This window comes from Akebia trifoliata, chromosome 3 (assembly GCF_017979445.1).
Source record: "Akebia trifoliata isolate Shusen 1 chromosome 3, ASM1797944v1, whole genome shotgun sequence".
Classification (NCBI taxonomy): Eukaryota; Viridiplantae; Streptophyta; class Magnoliopsida; order Ranunculales; family Lardizabalaceae; genus Akebia; species Akebia trifoliata.
Genome location: NC_141377.1, coordinates 52,742,099 through 52,763,307, shown reverse-complemented (window position 1 = coordinate 52,763,307; position 21,209 = coordinate 52,742,099). Strand labels below are relative to the sequence as shown.

Genomic DNA, 21,209 nt, shown 5'->3' with positions numbered 1-21,209 from the left:
TTTAATTGAATTTAAGATAAAAAATAATGGATTTTCTCCCCCAACCCATATTTTTTTTAAACCTTTCCATCAAGGCATCTAAATGGCCATATATATATATATATATATATTTGATTGATTGATTGATTTACACTAACAAACAGGGCCCACCATTTGATGGTTAATAAGTGTCCACTATTTGGATGAAAATTCAGTCCAGTTGGATGACAGTAATTACCCATCACAATCTTTCATTAAAGATTTGATTAAGTAAAATTATATTTGGTTTCCACTGAACTGTCCATTCACTCTCTTTTTTGAAAATATTTTGGATTATCCCAAATTATTTCGGTCCATGCTTTCTCAATATCATCATTATGTTTTATGATCGAAACATTGCTTTGAAAACGAGATTTAAAACATTTGATCTAACAACTACGGACTTTTTAATTGAATTGGGGTGGTTGGGTTTGAGATATTAATCCATGTGGATTCCAAATGATTTGCTTGAAAACCAAAGACGACAAATGGAGTTAAAGGACCCAATGTGACATCAGTTAACGTGGTCTCTTCCTACTGTTCTTCCATCAGAGTAGGGACCTTTATAAGAATTTATATTGACACACCAACTTTTTTTGTTTATCACATTCCAATTAATTAAATCACATTCTATTCTTATGACAAAAAAAAATATATATATATTATTCTATATATAATCATAATAGATTTAAAGATTATTTTATAATTTAAAATATTTATTTAATGTGAATTTGAGTAAAATATACTCACCCTTTTCTCATTATAATATTATAGAGTAGAATATAGATAAATGTGCCTATTGGCAACATGACTTCACTTTCATATTTGACGTTTGTTGTTGGTATAGATCATCTTATCTTTTAGATCACTCAGTTTTACACCATAAAAGTAGCCAAAATAATTAGTTAGAGAAAAAGATAAAAAAACAAAACAAATCTGTGTACCTAACCAAGTCGAAATAGAAATAAACAAAGATTTATTTCCTAGATGTACAAAGTTAATTCTATCATGAGCTTTAGTTACACATGTGAGGGCAACTAAGAGGGGATTTTTTTTTATGAGGGCAATATATATCATAATAGTTATAATCTTCTTGATTTTGAAAATTCTTATGGGGACAAGTGCTCTCATTGTAAATCTGTCCGTAATGATGAAAATCACTATTCTCAGTTTTTCTTGACATCCCCTTATATTAGAGGGCAATTTTATTTTGTCAAGCATCCCTTTGGTTGATGTGACGTTTGACTTAAAAGGCGTGTCTTCAAAAACCAGTTACATATATCTAATTCGAACTCTTTTAAGTCTTGGAGACGACTAAACATTGGAGTTCATTGACTAAACATTGGAGTTCATTTCAAGAATTGGCATCAATTCTACTATGCTCCAACTCTGCTTCCAAACAAGTTTATATACATATATGCACAAGATTGAAAGGAGAAAATTATATTCATTTGGTCAATATCTCAATGATAGAAATAAGGATAACATTTTGATGAGAATCCTAGTTCTAGCTTTACAAATGGGGAACAACCTATGATTTGTTGGCTCCCATGTAGGAGATCTCTTGTAGTTGTTATAACATAATTACAATTTTATTTCAATTGTAGACTTTTATTTTTGAACCTTGAAATCAGCCTTGACGATTGAAAATTTAATAAAATCATGGTAGGCCATGCATAAAATTCTTTCTCAAAATTTAAATTAGAAAAAAAGTAACAACTTTTGTCCTATTTGTCAATTTCTTCTTGGGATCCCTTTTGTAGGATTACTTATTTGGAAAGGCAACGTAGAAAATGACAGAAACGCTGATGAAGACAGAATCTCTAACACGTTAGCATCCCTGTCTTCATCAAATCAAAGACAAAAAGCAAACCACAACCCCGAAAGTAACAAATCCCATAATGAACATATGGATATTATATATGAATAATGCTTGAGTCACCTCAGACTGGAACCTTGTGAGTCACCTCAGACTGGAACCTTGTTCTTGAGGTCACTCTCTCTCTCTCTTTATATTGTTTTTAAGTAGCGTTTGGCACACGTTGGGAGAGCACTTTTTTTTTTTTCAGTTTTAGGGGCATCGTTTGGTTAGAAGTCCACTTCCCATGCTTTGGTATGGTACGCTAGCTAGTTGACAAGCTTTTAACTGCGGTCTGATTTCAAAGACTGGATATTTATGGAACTTAAAACTACTATCTTTTTAAAAATGAAAAATATCATTTATTTATTTTACATATTATCCAAAAGACCGTTAAAGTATTTTTAAGATATGAAATCATTGACCTTGTTGAGTTTAGTCCCAAATTAGACGTTCATTGTCTTGTCTCTCTCCTTATAAGCTTTTGGAATTCTTTACTTATTGTCAATTGATTTTGCATTAGACTCCCAAATTTATCAAATTTGAAAGTCTAATTTTTCTTTTAATACATTTGGAAAGTATTGAAAAACTCATTTTCAATACATATATATATATATATATATATATATGGTCCCGTTCGGCACCCTAAGTTTTACCACACACTTTAACAAACGCGTTTTGTCTTACATGGGTTAGAAGTTTCGGAATGAGCTGATTTTTGGTGAGGATGATCTCTACACCATAGAGATCATCCTCACCAAAAATCAGCTCATTCCGAAACTTCTAACCCCATCAAAAATGGTTTACAAAAAATGGACGGTCCACAATTTTTCAACATGTAAACATAAGGCTAAACATTTCGGAATGGGCTGATTTTTGGGGAGGATGATCTTCTAATCATAGAGATCATTCTCACCAAAAATCAGCCCATTCCAAAACTTCTAACCCATGTAGGACAAAAAACGTTTGTTAAAGTGTGTGTGGTAAAACTTAGGGTGCTGAACATTCCCATATATATATATATTATCTATATATGGTCCCGTTTGCCACCCTTAGTTTTTACCACACACTTTAACAAACGTGTTTTGTCTTACATGAGTTAGAAGTTTCGGATGAGCTGATTTTTGGTGAGGATGATCTCTATGGTGAGGAGATCATCCTCACCAAAAATCAGCTCATTCCAAAACTTCTAACCCCATCAAAATTGATTTACAAAAATGGACGGTCCACGATTTTTCAACGTGTAAACATGGGGCTAAACATTCGGAATGGGCTGATTTTTGGGGAGGATGATCTTCTAATCATAGAGATCATCCTCACCAAAAATCAGCTCATTCCAAAACTTCTAACCCATGTAGGACAAAAAACGTTTGTTAAAGTGTGTGGTAAAACTTAGGGTGCTGAGCATTTCCCTATATATATATAGATATATATAGATAGGGTCAGGATCAAGGGCCATATGAAAAAATATATGTAAAAACAATGTAACATTAATAAAATTTCAAAAAATGGGTTAGAAGTTTCGGGTTGAACTGATTTTTTGTGAGGATGAACTCTATGATGGGAAGATCATCCGGAAAAAAAATCAGTCCAATTTGAAACTTCTAACCCCATTAAAAATGATTTAGAATGTGGATCGTCGATTTTTTTCTAATTTTTATCAATAATTTGTAAGTCACTTTTGATGGATTTAGAAGTTTCAGATTGAGCTGATTTTTTGTGAGGATGATCTTCTCATCATAGTGACCATCCTCACAAAAAATCAGCTCAATTCAAAACCTCTAACCCATATTTTGAAAAACCATTGTTTTTACATATGTTTTTCTCTATGTCCCTTGAACCGCCCCCATATATATATAATCATATACACCATTGCCAAATATCAATTAGGCAAAAATGCTCTCACTAGAAGTGCATCCAGTGGACGCTTTAATTCTTCCGAAGTACTTTCACGACATGCATCTTGCTCCCAAAAAAGACTTCAAAAGTTGGATACGTAACAATTGAGTTCGATTCAATTAGAATGAAATTGAATAATTCAAGCAAACCATAGATTTCACATAATGATTGTTCAACTATTAAATGAGAGATTTTATTCTTAGACCAACTTTTGCTAAGAGCACTAACCATTGCTTGGACAGAGTGGTTAAGGCATGTGCTTACTAAGTACATGGGGGTGTAGGTGCCAATTAGCTTAGTTGGTAAAATCTTTGGGTGATGATACCAAAGACCTTAATTCAAATCTTGATAACACCGAATTTCTAAACTCCTTAAAAACAGGCTTATCGATTTAAAAATAAATTTTTTTATTATTAAGAACATCCCATTTCATATGTAAATTATCAAAGAATTAGCACACATCTTGGAGTGCTATTAGTAAAAGTTAGTATGGCAATAAAAGCTCTCTTAAATGAAGTACACAACTAATTTTCATGTTAAAATATAATTGTTTTGAAAGTTTTATTTTCAAGGGTAAATTTTTTTAAATTATCTTTCTAGAAGGTGATTTAGAAAAAAAAAATCTCTTAGTATCTAATCTAATCAAATGGCCTTGGTGGAAGTCTTTTGAAAAGAAAACATAATCTCATTTTGACTGAAATAAAGTTTGACATTTTAAAAAGCAGTGCGAGGCTTTTGGGAAAAGTGCTTTAAGGAAAATAGATAATCCCATTGTGATGGTTTGGGGTGAAGGTATATCGTGTTAGACAGGTAGCTTGTCTTCATCATTTGCATGGTCCCTCGAAGAGAAGAGGGTCCTAATTATTCAGTATCACTTGATTTTCAATCTACTAATATCTTCAAAAGTTGAGACTCATTTCATGTACTTTCAACTTCAACGTTGTTTTTGTGGTTTTGATTTGCATTAAATATTTAGGCAAAGTAACAGCTAGCCTGAATTGACTAATCATATCATCAAACATTATTTCATCGAAAAGCTTTGTTTGAAAGATTTGGGTTCGATTAGATGAATCTTACTCATACATTCAATTTTGTCTGGAACACAGTGTTCTCTTCTTGAAATTTAATTTTTTACTATATCAACCCATGTTATTTTAGAATCCCACTTTGAAGCGTGTAGATCGTTTCAAAATTTTGAAGGAACCCTCTTCGTTACAAGACATGTGGCATTTTAAATTTATTTCATACCCTTACGTTTCTGCAAAATTTGGAAGATCTCCTTGGAAATGCCACATGTAATCCAATGGAGGGATTCCTTCAAAATTTTGATTCGTCCCCTAGATCAATTCTATGATCACAAAGATTCCTTATTTTCTTGTACATGCACTCATGCTCGATCAACACCTTCAAGAATCACTGCTTCAATCTTTTAAGTAAAACTTCAATATATTTGGCAACTTTTAATTTGTTTCCCCCAAAAAACTTTTGATTATTTTTCTCCAACAGATGTCTATCTTCAATAACCAATTATTTGGCAAAGTCACCAAGAATAAAAATTGTATTTTTTCCCTTCTCAATAATTCAAAGGATATTTTAGTAAAATCTCATGTGAAATGGGTTATATTAGGGTAACCCCCTTGCGAAATGCAAGATGAGATCTAATCCTCTAGACTTTTGTTGACCCAATCAAGCCGTTAACGATGTTTATTTAGTTAAATTTTTTTATGGTTTAGAACTCACGATTATAAAGCTAAGAAGGACAACATTAGGTTGGGATTAATCGAAATTGGATTGTTTTAATTGATGGGCCTTTTTGTAATTACAACTATATGAGGGTTCTTTTTATCACTAATGACTTGTCTGAGTCTACGAAAGTCTAAGGTGGTAGAGCTCATCTTGCATTTCAGTAAGGAGTGTAGGGAGCTTAATATCATCTATTTCATAGGGGATTTTACTAGAATACCCTAATCTAAAAGTTCAGATTGTCAAAAAAATTGAGTAATTAATCAATTTGTTCAAATAAAAATGATAATATTATATATACAAAAAAGTCCAAGGTTAAAATTGTGGTTTTTGAGAGAAAAAAAATCAAAGATTTTAGACAAGAGAATGAAGAAAAAGATATTATTTCAATCATTTTCTATTAGTTTCTCAAAAGATATATAACTATTTTTTGTTGTTTATCGTGAGTAATCCCACGATCACACGCACCGTCCCCTCAAAAAGTCCTACATGCAATTGGTTGAGTTGAAGATCAATTGGACCCTAGAGGGTGGCCTCAAGGAATTCATTGCTTTGTGAGGTTTGATCATTTTGAAAAATGCAGGGGTTATCCTAAATATTCACTAAAACCTGGGATTTTTGACAATAAAATGAAGAAGAGGGTATTTCAATCATTTTCTATTAGTTTCTCAAAGACGACCACGGTCAAAGCATATATCATGACTTTGAAAATTCAGGAGTTATCCCAAATATTCACTAAAAACTGGAGGGGTATTTCTAAATAACCCAAAAGAAAATAGCATAAATGAAGATGGCCGGCTTTTCTCAAGAGCAAACTCCTCAGTCCTCTCTCCTTTTTAACAAACTCAAACCAGAACCTCCGACTCCTCTTCAGACTTCAGAGACAGCTATGGGATCCGAACCAGACCCCGAACCAAACTCCACTCCTAAACTCTCCCTTTTCTCACTCCCTAGCCAGTTATCCGAGCCTAGAGGTACGTTAACACCACCTCTTCGTTCCCAAGCTTCGGTTCCATTCCGGTGGGAAGAAGAACCAGGCAAGCCCCGAACCTACACCACTATCCTTCCCAAGCCTAGCAGTGCTAAGTGCCTAGAACTACCTCCAAGACTATTAACAGATGTTAAAATTACCAATATGGCCTCCCCAACAACTGTCTTGGACGGACCTTTTGTGGGTCGATCTGCATCTTACTCTGCTACCTTATTAAGAAGAGACCGTCAGAGGTCTGTTAATATTCTTGATGGAGGAGGACAGATTGGTGCAATGGTTCATAGCAAGAGAGGATACAATGATGGTTCTTGGAGATGGATGGGTTTGAAGGACAATAAAGATGTTGGTGAGGGTAGTTTTGTCATTTCATCTGGTTCTTCTTCTAGGTTTGGTAGTGGTGAAGGAGAAGAATGTGGTGGTGTGGGAAAGGTAAAGGTGAAGACTACAAGGTTTAGGAGTGAGAACTTGAGTCTCTCTAACACAAGGTCTCACTTTTGGGTAAGTCTACATGTCACCTTACACACTACTTTGTTATCCATTTTTCAAAATTTCAAAATTTTAATCTTAATTTATTATTATTATTATTATTATTAAAGATGATACACCCTCTTAGGATCTTAATTCATTTAGTTAGAAAAAAGTAGTTTTTTTTGTGTGTGGATATTTTGTATAATTATTTTCTTTCTTTTATATAGAAGAAAAAGTAGTTTTGGGAAGAAAAATCCATTTTTATTATGATTTTCTTATTTGTCATTATTATTTTCTTTCATTTAGAAGGGAAAAAAGTTAATTTAGTAAAATCCATTTTAATATTATTAGGAAATTTTTTTATAATTAGTTTCCTTAATTTGTTATCTAGAGAATTAACCCATTTGACCAATTGAGTATACACCCACCACCTGAATTTTAATTATTTATAATTATATTATAGATATTTAAGTTTCTTTTTATTATTATTTTTGGATATTTTTGATTAACTGTTTTATTTTGTTCTCTAAAAGGTAAAAAACCTAACCTATTGATCATTTTTCTATGTACCCACCTACTTAAATTTTGATTATTTATAATGTTTGAGATGTCATTTTTAGTATTTTTATTAATTTATGTGAGAGTATATTTAAAGATTATAGTTGTATTAAAAGCTAGTTTAAGAAAACAACTAAATGAAAGAAGATGATATTTTTAGTGGACTGTAGATATTTGGGTGGGGCTTTGATGATGAGAAAGTCATAGTTATCCTTCTATTGAACTTTCTTATTTAGGTATTTTCTACTTTAAGCAATCTTTTCTTTTCTACTAATATTTATACTTTAAATTAGAGACTTTATATTGCCCCCCACCAACTTTTTCTTTTAATAAAGAAATTAATTATGATGTTGGACTTATGAACAGTTATTCTAATTTTTAATAATGGTATCTTTAAAGTTGAATTGAATTTCTCATAAAAGCTCTAAAGGGATAGATTATAAGAATATTGTTGGATTTTGTTTTCTTGCCTTAGATTTGTTTGGTAACACTTTAGAACTCTGGAAACATCTAAAGTTTGGAAATCAAAAATTAGATTACAAAAGTTTCATTCAACGTCTCTCCATTGTTGATTTAAAACTTTTGAATTTTGATTTTGAAGTTTGAAATCTAAAACGAAACAAGCATAAATAAAACTTCTGAACTCTGAATTTTATAGGTAGACAATCTCCGTTCAGACTCCAGAAATTTTACTAAACACACACTTAGACCAATTTTTACTAACGACACACCAATCATTTAGATATTAAATTCTATTATAAATTGGTGTGTTTTAAGTAAAAGTTGGTCGTTAGTAGATCTCTTTATATATAATTAAATTAATTTTTAATATGTATTATTTATGTGAAATACAGGCTTCCATTTATGGAACGATTAAGCAGGTGGTCCCATGGAGTAGAAAAACCAAAAAAAGTGGGTCCCATAAGTGACTTCTTGTCAACCGTTCATCAAGTCAATTTCATTTGCCACGTGGTGTTCTCCTTTCCTCTTCGTTGAATTTTTGTTAAAAAAAAAAAAAAAAAAGGAAAAGAAAAATAAAAGCTAAGAAAGGAAGAAAGCGTCGTATATGGGCTTATATATAGTGTAGGTTTGTTGGTTTGTAATTTGGTTCTTTATTGTTACAGTGTAACGCATAGTAACTTATTATATTACATTTAACGATAATCTCTGATCAATCTTTGTTCCTTTGCGATTTTAACTTTTAAGACGTGTTTCATGTGCAATGATTTAAGAATCGAATCATTTTTCGATCGAAAACTTGTAAAATTAGTTGCTCCATGGTTCAATGTGGTTGGACTAATTTATTTAAGAGGCTGCTATTGGCCTCCCAACTTTTATTTATTACACCCAATTTATTAAAAAATAAAAAAAATAAACCAATTATTGATAATAAGTAAAAGTTGAGGTGTCAATATAAAATTTAGACTTTTGTTTATTAGATTTAGGATTTTATAGGAGCAGCCAATGTTGTTTGAAAGTCTTATAATTGCTTTGTAATGTTGAGGTAATAACTTGAATCAAGCTTTTTTTAATGTTTGAATGGTGTGTTTTAATCTTTAATTATGGTATCATAAATAATTCAAGAAATTAGGGATGTAATAAGTAAAAATTGGAGTGCCAGTAATTTTTTTTTGAGGTAATGGGTTCAGGAGAGGAGAGAAGCCGTGCAAGAGAGGGAGAAAGAAAGAAAAAAAGAAATGTCATTGTCACTGGTCCTCGCCGCCATGACCTCTATGGCCTTAGAGCATTTGCAATGGACAAGTTAGGGTCAAAAGCTAAAATTTAAGTGGCAAATTTGCACCAACGAACAAGTTAGTGACTTGTTAAGGGTGCTATATACTAACGTGTTAGATTTGAAAATAATAGTTAACAACGACTATTTTATTAGTTTAAAATTAAAAAATAAAAATCAACAGTTACAAAAAGGTAGCTAACTTGTGTGCACTAGCGTATACGTTGGACATGTTACGTTACTTTACTTATTAAAAATGGACTAACATTTGACAAAAATGCCCTAGTGACATCTTTGGAAATGCTTTTACAAGTTAAAACTCATGTTTATTTTTTGGGAAAATTATTTAAAAAGACCTTGATGGAGGGATTTTTTTTAAAATAATCCCTAAGTTTTAGGTGGTCTCTTAAGTAAAGTTTTCTTTTCTTAACAGTTAAGCATCTCTTACATTTCTCGTGATTGAATGTTCTAACCATTCAAATTCATTGTTTTCATCCAGAAAAATTAGATTTTTGACATCTTAATCAAGTTTTGGAGATTCCATTTCAACGGAAAGGATTAAAGAAGGAAGCAGAAGTTATTTTCAAGAGTTTTTTCATACATTTTGAAGATGTATGTAAAAAGTTAGGAGTTTTTCTTACTTTTATTTATTTATGAAAATCGATCAAGAATGATTTTTTTGAGTTGAAATCGACGGTCAATAAAAAAACAGTGAGTTCATCAATAATGAGGGACCATTAAGAAATAAAAAGTTTACTAAATATCTTATTAAGCTATCGTTTAAAACTTAGAGACTATTTAAAAATAAATCCCTTTATTAGAGTCATTTAAGTAATTTTTCATTACTTGAAAAAAAAAAAAAAAACAAAGATGGATCAATCCTTTGAGAGAGGAATAGAAGGAAAAGTAGACATTTGTTGTATGTTATTTTTAAGGTCATTTTTTATCAAATGGAATAAAATTATAATATCAGAATTCTTATAATCACATATTAGTTACTTATAGAAAATTACAAAAATAACCTTTTCTTATATTATAGTTAAAATTATCTTTATTAATATTTTAAAGTAATTATAAAAAAAATTAATTGTGTATGTATCCTAACTTTTATAATACATGTGCATTTGCACATGCTACCTACCAGTATACAATAATAAAAGTTGGATGTAGTGTGATAATCAATGTATTATAAGAAAATAAATCCACAGTGCACTTGGTTTGATGGTTCAACCTCCAATTCCAGTAAAAGAAAACCCCATGGTTCTTTCAAGTGATTTCATCAAAGATGAAACTAATTGATTTCTGGAACATTTAAGATCAGAAAAATGCCAAAGTGACTCCTTACGGCACCGTGCTAACGTGGAAGTGTGTTACGAACCATTGATGCTTTTCCTCAAGAACGAGTGAAAAACATCAATAATTCGGCGCACACCTCGCAATGCTTTTGCAATCACTCTAACATTGTTCTTAAGATTAATTTTTAAAAATTTGTGAGTTTTTCAATTGGAAAATGCTGGAATGGCACAAACGGAGACACAAATGATGTGGTGGCATGCACATAACCATGGATGCTTTTTGCTTGTATCTCGTGGAAAAGCATCTATGATAATGTGCACGACACCACGTCATTATGTCATCCCTATGTCTCTCTTTGTGTCACCTCAGCACGACTCTTTTTAATTTTTAGGATTTTGTTAAAAATAATGATAAATTGACTCCCCTTCACACATGGCTGTGCATAGAATCATAGATTTTTTTTTCACGTAATACACAAATACACATATTTATAGAGATGTGCAGCTGTGTATCTCAAGGAAAAGTTATGGTGCTATCCATGGACATGGAGGGAAGGGAGAGTTTGTTAGAGGGAAGAGTTAGAAAATCACAACTCTTTTGTTAACATGTACGCGTTAAAGTGCAATAAATACATTTTGAAAATTAGATTTTGTATCGAAAATCCCCTTTAAAAATTATTTTTTTTATCAAAATAACTTTGGATTCCAATTTCGAAAGTGTATTTATTGCACTTTAACGTGTGCAGAACTTAACAAGACCCCAATTTTGATTCTTCAAGAAAGTTGATTTCTTAAAGAGTAAGATAGTTTTGGAATTTATAGAGTAGGGGCAGGTACCAAATGTACACCATGTACCAACTATCTTAGCTACCAGTTGAATGGCTTGGTGTCGTTTCTGTTAATATTTTTCCTTTTTAGGTTAAATATCGGGATATTTCTCAATTTATAAATTATTTTCCACAATCTGACAAGATTTCAGTTGAGCAAAAAGTTGTATTTTTCATACTGAGAGGAAGAGAATAACGAGACAATTCACCAAACAAAGTTAAGTGTAAGGTTGGTGACCATAATTAAACTACAAAAGTACATTGCAAGAGAAAATTAACAGAAATAAACACCTCCTTTATTTGAGCACGATAAATAAAAAAATTTCACCCTTAAACAGAAACAATTAGGATGAAATTCAAATCAAAGAAAATATTATTATCTAGAAACATTTGGGATAAGAAGATCCGATCTGAAAAAAATAAATTCTTAAATATATCTACAGTTTCGGATATTTTTTATTTTCTAGCCAAGCAAAGTGGTTAGTAGTCAACGTTAAAGTGGGTTCAATGAGATTTGAACAACTTAACTTAGTGGGCCCCTTCACCTACAACTTCAAACATATTCATCCTCTGTATGGCTCGATTAATGAGGCAAAATGATGCCAAATTGACGATAGCTTTGTTCTTGTTGCACCCGATCCTACGCGCATAAAGACAATTTTTCTGGGAGTTGAATTATGACTTTTGAGGAGACGAGAACTGACCCATGAAAAGAAAAATGACGCCGCCCACGTCACAAATGGTTATGAAAGCAGTAATATGCGCCCATTAAACCATGATCGACAATGTGGAACCAGTTACAAAGGGTGTAATACACAAAAGGGCATTTGAGGCACCACATGTCCTATTGACTTCATGATTCAAGGGCACATCAATGCATGAATAACGGAAAGATAAAAGAGACATAAAAGATTACAAAACGAAAGTAAAGATATGCAACATTTTACGCTGAAACTTGATAATCTATTAAATTGTGGCAGACTTCGATCATAAGAGGGTGTTTCAAAAGGCCACCACCATAATCTTTCAAATTGTGTCTGACCTGATCATGAGATTTGCCTATGTGCAAGAGATTAGCGTTAGCTTATGTCCACTGTTGTATTCAGAATGAAGACTTAGGTTTGCAAGATCTGATATTAGATTATTGTTTGCTCCAAAGTTGGTATAAGAATTATGACCAGAACCCAGTCCTAGCATTCTCGAAAGAGTAACACGTGACAGTTTTAGGGGATATCAATATCAAATTTTGATGACACTGCAAGCACCAAATGCATGTCCACTCTCACTATCTCAAGCCCCTAATTTCTTTGATCATCAATAAATATAGTTGATAGGAGGAGAGGCCATTTTCGAATAGCTCAAACAATTAAATATCTTTCCTGTCGGACTACGTTATAACTCAAATATATACACATGTACACACGTATACAAGATACATAAATAGCGGCTTTATAAACAAACGGAATCTATGTATAAGACGAACAAACATAACCCACATTACCTACTAAACCAATGGTCGCACCCACGAGACATGGAGGTCTAGCTCAGATCCTTAACCCCCGTTTTACCAAGCTAGACGCCTGTGTGTCAGTCTAGAACATGGGGGGTATCAACCAACCCATGGTCCATCCCAGAAGTAGCCCTGCACTAGCAAGACCCAAACCCACAGCAAAAGCAACGGCACACTTACAAATATCGCATCTCGGTGGGCCACACTTCCCCTTCATAGCCTTCTTGTGCTTATCCTTCTTCGATTGTCTATCTTTGTATGGCATCCATGGTAGAACCATCGGGAAGAGAGTGCAAATTGGCTGGTCTTTGTTCTTGAGATGGAGACGTAAAGTCTCGAGCTGCAGCAGTTGTAGCCATTGCTTGTATGCAAAGAGGTGTGAGGCTTGCTTGAAGAAGAGCTTGATTATGTGTTCCTTCTCACTGTGGGCTTGCTGGGCTGCCTTCTCGGCCTCCCTCGCCCGTGTTTGTGAATGGTGGATGGCTTCCAACAACTGAGCCTTGCTTGGTTCGCTCTCTGTCATGTGTTGGGTTTCCTTCGGATCTTTATTGGTTGCACTGGGACTGTTGGTACTGCTGGAGCTGACCATCGGCATTAAGATTAAGCATCTCATGAATAACATGAAAAGAACAGGATGAGATGTTTCTACATGCTTCTCCATACACCTATCGATGTGCTACTAGGGCTTAAAATGGGTCGGATCCGTACTGGATCTGAGTATATAGATATTTGGATCCTACTGGATCTAAGTACATCGATATTCAGATTGGGAATTTTTTTTTACATGTATCCGGATTTGACCTGTTCATCATTTTTTCTACTGTACTTACTTTGCTAGTTGCTATAATATTCTATTTTACTATTACAATCCTTTTATTTATAAGAATTTATGTTGTATTAAAGTAGCAGAAAATGATATTTTGAAAAACCTAAAAATATAATTTTCAAAGTAATATATCATTTGGATCTAGGTGTATATAAGGATGGATATGTATCTAACTCAGACCAAGGCACATCAAACCATATTCGACCCATTTTTATTCAGATATACTTCAAGGGTCCAAACCTGCTAAATTCGGATTTCGGATAAAATTCTACCCATTTTATGCCCTATGTGCTACACTACTTATGCTTAGTATAATTGCATGTTCGATAGGTTTTGGTTTGATGTTGCCAAGTCTTGTAACCTCCACCTTCTAAATTTTTGTCAAACAAGCGATATTAAAGGGATAACGTAAAAAAAAAAAAAAAAACCCTCTAGATTCTAATGGTATTTCATTTGATATGTTATACGAATGACGAAATCAGGTGACCTCAAGAAACTAAATGACACTAATTCATAAAGAAAATAGTGGAACTGTGCAAAGAAACAGTCCAAGGAAATACCTGAATGGTTTATTTGAGCCATAGAGTGAGTGCCCCCTTTCACCAGAGTCCCATTGTGTTCTATTCACACTACCACAAGTGGGTGCCTTCTGATCTAAAGACGAGAAAATTCCACCCTGGTGATCAAAACTCTCAAGACAACCAAATGGGGCCCTCCTAACATGCATTGTCTGGGGTGGTGGAAGATCACAATTCTCGATATGCTCTAACGATTTTTGTGCGACCAAGTTAGCCAACTCATCTTTATCAGCGGTGCGCCACCATGGCTCACTCTTCTCACTTCCCATCCAAGGGGATTCCATATCAAAAAGCTTCTCAGAATTTGAAATTAACTCATCAACGGGGTCCAAGTCCATCAACTCCTCGTCAACGATTGGTGGATCCTCGGGAAGTTTGGAGGTCTGGTTAACCTCCTCAGCTCTTAGGGACTCCAGCTCCACCTCCAATGCATTTAGTTGCTCATAAGTGAAATCGTTCGGATGCCCGAAGTTGGATTGCAGCTGGAGCCACCATTTTGTGTCTGGTGGTAGATTAGATTTTGAGGAATTGCAGTTAAGGGGTGTAAAACCAGCAGAGGGGTATCCTGGTCCACTTTCCGCGTCATTGGGTCCCTTGTTGGACTGCGGTTTCGAAGAAGATGATGATGGGCAGGAAGCTAACCTTGGAGCTCTCTTAGCGTCTTCTTGGACGAAGCAACGGTTAGCTGCACGCTGCCAAGCAGCCCTTGCCTCTGTTGCTGCCATCACTATCTCAGTCTCTGACACATTTTACTGCAAAGAAAGAGGAGTCTGTTAGGAGGTAGACATTCAATAGAGGGTTTGTTATAAAACATATAACTCAGTATATCTTAATGATTAGGCTAATAGAAAAATGGATCCATATTGCATCATCCTTACAACATGAACAAAATCTAGACTAGAAAATCTTTAAGAGTGACGGGTGTTGTTGAATTAGTACGATGCTGGCGGAAAATTATACAACTGTAGAAATTTCCATTACTTTCGACATTTTGATCAGAAATAAACAACTTTTGTAAGTCACCCAGCTCGAAGTACCACTTGAAGCTCCAAGTGATCTTAATTGATTTATAACAGCTTCAAAATTGATAGTCCATATATAATTAACTCAGAGTCAATTGAACAAAATTTAAAATTTTACAAGACAACAATAAGACCAACATGCCTTATGGAGCTGAAAGGTCAACGGTAAAGAAACATATTCACAGATATTGAATTTGATAAAATCAAGGAATAGCCCCAATAGGAGATGAGATAAAAGAAAGTCATTTGAAATAGTTCGGAGAATGAAGACCACAGATGGCATGAGTGAGGAACGCTTTGTTTCCAGGTGAAGGCTCTAAAAAGGCAAGTAGATTGAAAAAGAAATTGGCTGAAGTTTTGAAAAAGATATGAAGATACATACCTCAATAGAAGATATACATACAGAAAATGTTGAATGGTGATATATGCTTGATGTCAGTATAGATGATGATGATGAGTAACATACGTCTCTCTACACTGACAAATCTTGCATGTTTTTTTCACTGAATAAATTTACCCTATTCATCAGGTCTACAACAGCTTCAAAGATGATACATTTTAGATGTTAGTGAAATTAAAGTCTTAAGTCTCTACATGGACAAATTTTAGATGTTTCTTGTCAATTTTATCAAAAAAGACCATCCATTTTTATGAAGTTCATCTAATAAAATGAGAGACTGTACCCGTATCTGTTTCATTTCAAAAAGTCTGGGAATTTTTATCATTCGAATAACATGAGTCAAAAAGCACAAGATTCTGTCAAGTGGCATAGGAAATCTGGGCAACATTTTTTGGAGCTTTTTGAGATCGTTGGGAGCTTTCCTGGAATGTTTAGAGGACTCTTTGATGCGTGGTGGTGGTTAGGGTTAGGCTCTTCCTTCTTTTTGACAAAGCGAATATTGTGGTCTCTCCTCCCTTTTGCCGTTTATTGGGCCATTTGGAAGGAGAGGGACAATCGTGTTTTTGAAGGAAAAGAAGAGTCGATTGATTATATTGTAATTTCTATACAAGGTTTTCTGTTTTTTCGGTGTAAAGCCTTTGAAAAGTTCGAAGGAACATTTTTCGAAGACTTTATAGGGCGGCAGGATTGGGTAGAGTTTCCTGTTTTGTTGGCCTCGGCCTTATTCTTCTTGTACTGTTTGTTGTTCACCTTGACCATCTTCAATACATATTGCTTTTACTTATCAAACAAATAAAAAAATAGTCCCGTTGATTATGTTATATATAATAAAACACAACGGTTGTCTTCCCCCCAATGTTCATCCCCATAAAGAGTGGTTCAAATTAAATCCGCACGCATCTTGAGAAACAATTTCAACTTTATTCACTTTTCTCTCCTCCCTTTCCAAGAATACTCCTTCAGCTTTATTATTGCCTTTTCTCTTCTACCATTTCCGATAAACACCCCTCCAACTTTATTCTCTTTCCTCTTCTCCCTCTTTTCCAATAATACCCCTTCAATTTTATTGTCTTTACCCTTCTACCCTTTTCCAATAACACTCCTACAATTTTATCGTCTTCCTCTTTTACTGCCTTAACCCCAAAGAGAATGACTGTTGCGTTTCATTGGTAAACTAGAGATAGGATACAATTGAATCATCCTTGCCTACTACGAAGCCAAATAACTTGCCAATAGCCACTGCTCCAGCCAACATCCTACCAAGAGCCTCAAGCACAAAATGGAATTTGATTTAATGAACAAAAAGAGGACAGTGGCAACACCATCCATGGCAACGTTATTAACATCTCCAAGATCCTTATCGACAGGATAATTTTGCCCCCAATACTAAATCCTGCATGACCTTTACAACCTAGTTTGAGATAATCTAACTATCCTCGCCTATAATCTCAATTCACTGGCTTTACTAGATCAACATGGATTTCAAATTTTTGAAGGTAGTCTGGTTGGATTTTGAGTTACGATAATAAACTCATGCTATGCTATCTAAGTCATGGATTATATTGTGTCATGTACACATCAAGTTATACTTCTCCATTGAAGTTTTATAATTAACATTCCATGTTCCTACTCTAAAGTTTCACATTTTCTTCGATCTTCTCTTTGATTGCTTCCTACGTTTCTCTGCTTAGAATGAAAAACGATTCTAAAGAACTCATTAATAATTTATCAATCTTTGTTATTGAAAGATAAGAAAGCCTATCTTCATTACACTCCATCTACAAACATGCTTTTCTTGATTGTCCAACATGCAACTCCAATAAGCACCTTTGGTCTTACTGTCGATTGTTGTCATTTCTCTTTAATTTGATTGGGATGCGGCCATGTAGCGCTCCAAAATTACATCTTCACTTTAACCATTACAATAATTTTATGGATGACATCCTCCTCTACCCATCAAGTTTTAAACCAAAGATTATGTTTTTTATGGACTGCTCAAAATAGAAATGCCTACAATTTTTAGAGGTTAAATCGAAGAAGTTTCATATTGAAGTCTAGGGATGCTTACAATATTACAAGGTGTAAATATGTTTCAATAATAACTCATGGGGTGGTGAGTTCAAGTCTAGTTCACCCATCCAAAAACAAAAAAAAAAACAAAAAAACCATGAGTCATTATCTACTTGTATGTTGATCAACTACACCAGTTCTGATATGATAAAAAGCACTAAACGTTTTTAATAAAACTCTTTGCCATGAAAGATTTGGGTAACACAAGATGTAATCCTAAGAATTTATAAAAAAAATAGAGTAAAAATTCAGAGAGGATACCAGTGCCTCAATGAAATTTCATTGAGAAAGTACTTAAGAAATCTAATCAATATGATTGTGATCCAGTCAGAAAAACTTTTGATCCCAGTAGTAATTTTAAAAACAATGTAGATGCTGGTTTATCTCAATTAAAGTACTCTAAAGTGATATGCAATCTCATGTTTATCATGAATTGCTGACATCATTTCTGTAGCACACTTACTTAGTAGCAACGTTACCTAGGCACGTGGCAGGCGTGCCAAGTGTCAAGGTGTTTACTAGTGTTTGGAAAACTTCTAAACATGTATTGCTCCCATAAAAATAAAGAACCATGGTGAAAGAAGAATAAAAGAACAAGATATGCAAATTGTTTGATAAGTTAGACGTGAAGAATGTATTAATGAAACAAAACTACAAGTCATAGAGAGTTGATTGAAAAACCTACTTGATGAAAAGATAAAAAGTAAAACAATTTATGTAAGCACCTAATTTAAACTATTTGATACACTTGTTAATAATATTGTGATACTTTACACAATACTTTAGGTAGTTTTTCCTAATAGGACACTTCATTTTTAATGGATATACTATCGTAGCCAAAGCCAGTACTCATTGTTTTTATACACTGTGATAGAAAAGTTCCTATATTGAAAGCTCAAAATAATTCTCATAATAGGGGTCTAAACATATTCGCCCTAGATACAACACTGTGAACAATTGTTGAAAGATAAGATCATTGCTATTGATTTTGTGAGGTCAAAAGAGAATTTTGTATATCCTCTAACCAAATGACTTGCAAGAGAGCTTGCCTATAATCCATTGAGGGGAATATGGACTTAAGTCTATAGATAATAAATCACTGATTGTTAGAATGTTTTGTCGGGGTACTACTCTACCCATCTCTATAACATAACAATAGATATATATGATGAGAGGATGAGTCTATTCTCAATGTTTTCTATAGTTGGAATGTCCAATGAGGTGTTGTGATACATGACATTCTAGATAGATGCACCTATATATGTGCAGAATTAGATTATTTCACGTGAGAACTCAAATTAATTCTCTATAGCACTTGTAAAACTAGGACAATGCTCGAAGATTATAATAAGCTTGCTATAAATGTGAGATATTAGCATATTTTTCGATGATGTAATTGTGTAACACAATTGTTACAATTGACTTAAGTGGAGTCAAACTAAAACGTAACATTCAGTATACATCAAGGGGGATGAGCTTAAAACCAATATAAAATTATTAACCAACAATGGGAAACAAGTCAAACAACCTATATGATTGAAAATCCCAAGATCAAGGTTTAATGGGAAAGACAAGTTTTTAGAAGATTGTTGAGGGCACTACATAGAGTTTCATGCCATGATAATCCTTGTGGTGCAGTAGCATCACTTGTATTATTATGTAGGGGTTGAGTCATCGGCTCTGAATGCTTTTTATAGTTGGCCATTGTAATAGGATGTGGATTGCAGGAATATTTTGATAAAATCACCCTATGTGAGTATGGAAGTGGGGGAATTTTGGCAAATTCTCTTAAGTGCTCCACGAAAACCTAGGATAACTCATGGCTGAAACAAGCACAATCGATAGAACTCAAAGATGTGTTGGAAGAGTCATTTATGCCATCCATTGTTTGGTCTACATTATAAAGTTAGACAGTTCAAGACAAAAGTTCACTAGACAATTAATACGCCATATGAAATTTCACTAACGAAGTATTTAAGTTCAAAAGACACCACTGACATGCAAAATTTCTCCACAATACTCCAAATTTTGATTTCCTATTTAAATTTCATTCGTATGGGAGATTGTTATAAATTAGTTTGAACGAAATGAGATTGAAAACGTCCTCTTTAAAGAGATGTAAAAATCAGTCTTTAATGTCTATCACATCTAGAGAAATTTGTGGGATTGGGGAAGCCACCTTTCCCACAAGTGCTCTCCAAGCAATCCTAACTGGTTGGAGCTCTATAGAAGGGGTTTTTTGTTGGTTTGTTGTTTTTAATCCAAGGAAACAAAAACACTAATATCAGCAGAGACTATTCAGAATCCTATTTTGCTTGGATTTTTTTTTTCTTGATGGGTAAAAAATTTATTGATATTTCATGCACAATGAAAAATGATTCTTTCTATTTCTCTCCTTCTAGTATTAATTTGCTATTGAGTTTAGAAATGTTTTTGGAAAATCTGTCATTCTATCAGGTTAACTACAAGCAGGAAGACATTTTAGAAGGTTGCTTCAATTTCTATTAGATTTTGGTTATTCTATTGGAATTATACAACTCTTAGATTCATGAGTGATTGATATATTGGAAAGATTATTGAATTAGAATTTCTAAATTCACACTTTGAATCATCAACATAAATAATAATCAACAAATATAAAAAACCCCAAATCCAAATTCACCATAAAAACAAACAAAAAAACAGAAACCCCACATCCGAAATTTCCAAAATTATCACATAATCTAACCCAGAAGTGTCCATAAAGTAGCTCAAGCAATCCACACATTCATCACAAATCATAAAAATAAAAAAGTTGCAAGAATTATACCAGAATCCTATATCTTGCTTCACTATATATGAAACCAAAGTGAATCAAACATCAATTAAACTCATTTTAAAGCCAAATTCACAGATCCCAAAGCATAAATCGTTAATTTTTTGTTGCTAAATCGAGAAGGAAAAAAGAAAGATACCTGTAAAAGAAACATTGTAGCCGGACTTGAATGCTTTGATTTTAGTCTGGATTTGCTTACAAATCCACGACAAGTAGATGGATGGCGTTTGTTCGAATCTTCCTTACGTTATTTAATTTCAAAAGTCATATTTATACTTATATTTTCTAGAAAATCACAAAACTTTATTATTTTTTTTCTGGAATAATAAATGTCCCAATCAGCCACCTGTCTTTCGGTGAGTCCACCAACTTTAGGCCCTCCCCTCAAAACAATAACCTGAAGCCCATTGTTTTGTCCCCTTGGTTGGGAACTTGTTCTGTTGAATCACTTTGAAGTTTGTACATCTAGCAAATCTTCTTAGAAAATCAAATAAAATTTTAATATTTAAAAAAAAATAAAAAATAAAGATCTCTTTTTTTCTTCTAGATTTCTATTTTATGAGTTTAAGATTTTATGCGACCTAATCATAATTATAAAT

General features: G+C 33.5%; 2 protein-coding genes across 3 annotated transcripts; one reads left to right on the top strand and one right to left on the bottom strand.

The window, feature by feature from the left end:
• Positions 1-6,349: 6,349 nt before the first annotated feature.
• On the top strand, positions 6,350-8,699 carry LOC147407907 (uncharacterized protein At4g00950-like). Its single transcript, XM_086436684.1, has 2 exons — positions 6,350-7,007; positions 8,390-8,699. The coding sequence occupies exons 1-2, from the start codon at positions 6,408-6,410 to the stop codon at positions 8,462-8,464; spliced, it is 675 nt and encodes a 224-aa protein (XP_086292810.1). The 5' UTR covers positions 6,350-6,407; the 3' UTR covers positions 8,465-8,699.
• A 4,044-nt stretch (positions 8,700-12,743) lies between these two features.
• On the bottom strand, positions 12,744-20,904 carry LOC147407906 (uncharacterized). Of its 2 annotated transcripts, none has more exons than XM_086436682.1 (3): positions 20,750-20,904; positions 14,286-15,055; positions 12,744-13,480 (listed from the first exon to the last, which is right to left on the bottom strand). In XM_086436682.1, exons 2-3 carry the CDS (start codon positions 15,026-15,028, stop codon positions 12,982-12,984), a joined length of 1,242 nt encoding a protein of 413 aa, XP_086292808.1. In that variant the 5' UTR covers positions 15,029-15,055; positions 20,750-20,904; the 3' UTR covers positions 12,744-12,981. The 2 variants fall into 2 exon arrangements, with proteins under 2 accessions (XP_086292808.1, XP_086292809.1); XM_086436683.1 differs by lacking the exon at positions 20,750-20,904 and adding an exon at positions 20,605-20,732.
• Positions 20,905-21,209: the final 305 nt, after the last annotated feature.

Bases quoted from the DNA above. Each gene is read 5' to 3' on its own strand.
- LOC147407907 (XM_086436684.1), top strand. From the start codon at position 6,408: ATGGGATCCGAACCAGACCCCGAACCAAACTCCACTCCTAAACTCTCC. The intron at 7,008-8,389 runs GTAAGTCTACAT...TGTGAAATACAG, and splicing joins ACACAAGGTCTCACTTTTGG to GCTTCCATTTATGGAACGAT.
- LOC147407906 (XM_086436682.1), bottom strand. From the start codon at position 15,028: ATGGCAGCAACAGAGGCAAGGGCTGCTTGGCAGCGTGCAGCTAACCGT. The intron at 13,481-14,285 runs GTATTTCCTTGG...GCCGATGGTCAG, and splicing joins GGCTCAAATAAACCATTCAG to CTCCAGCAGTACCAACAGTC.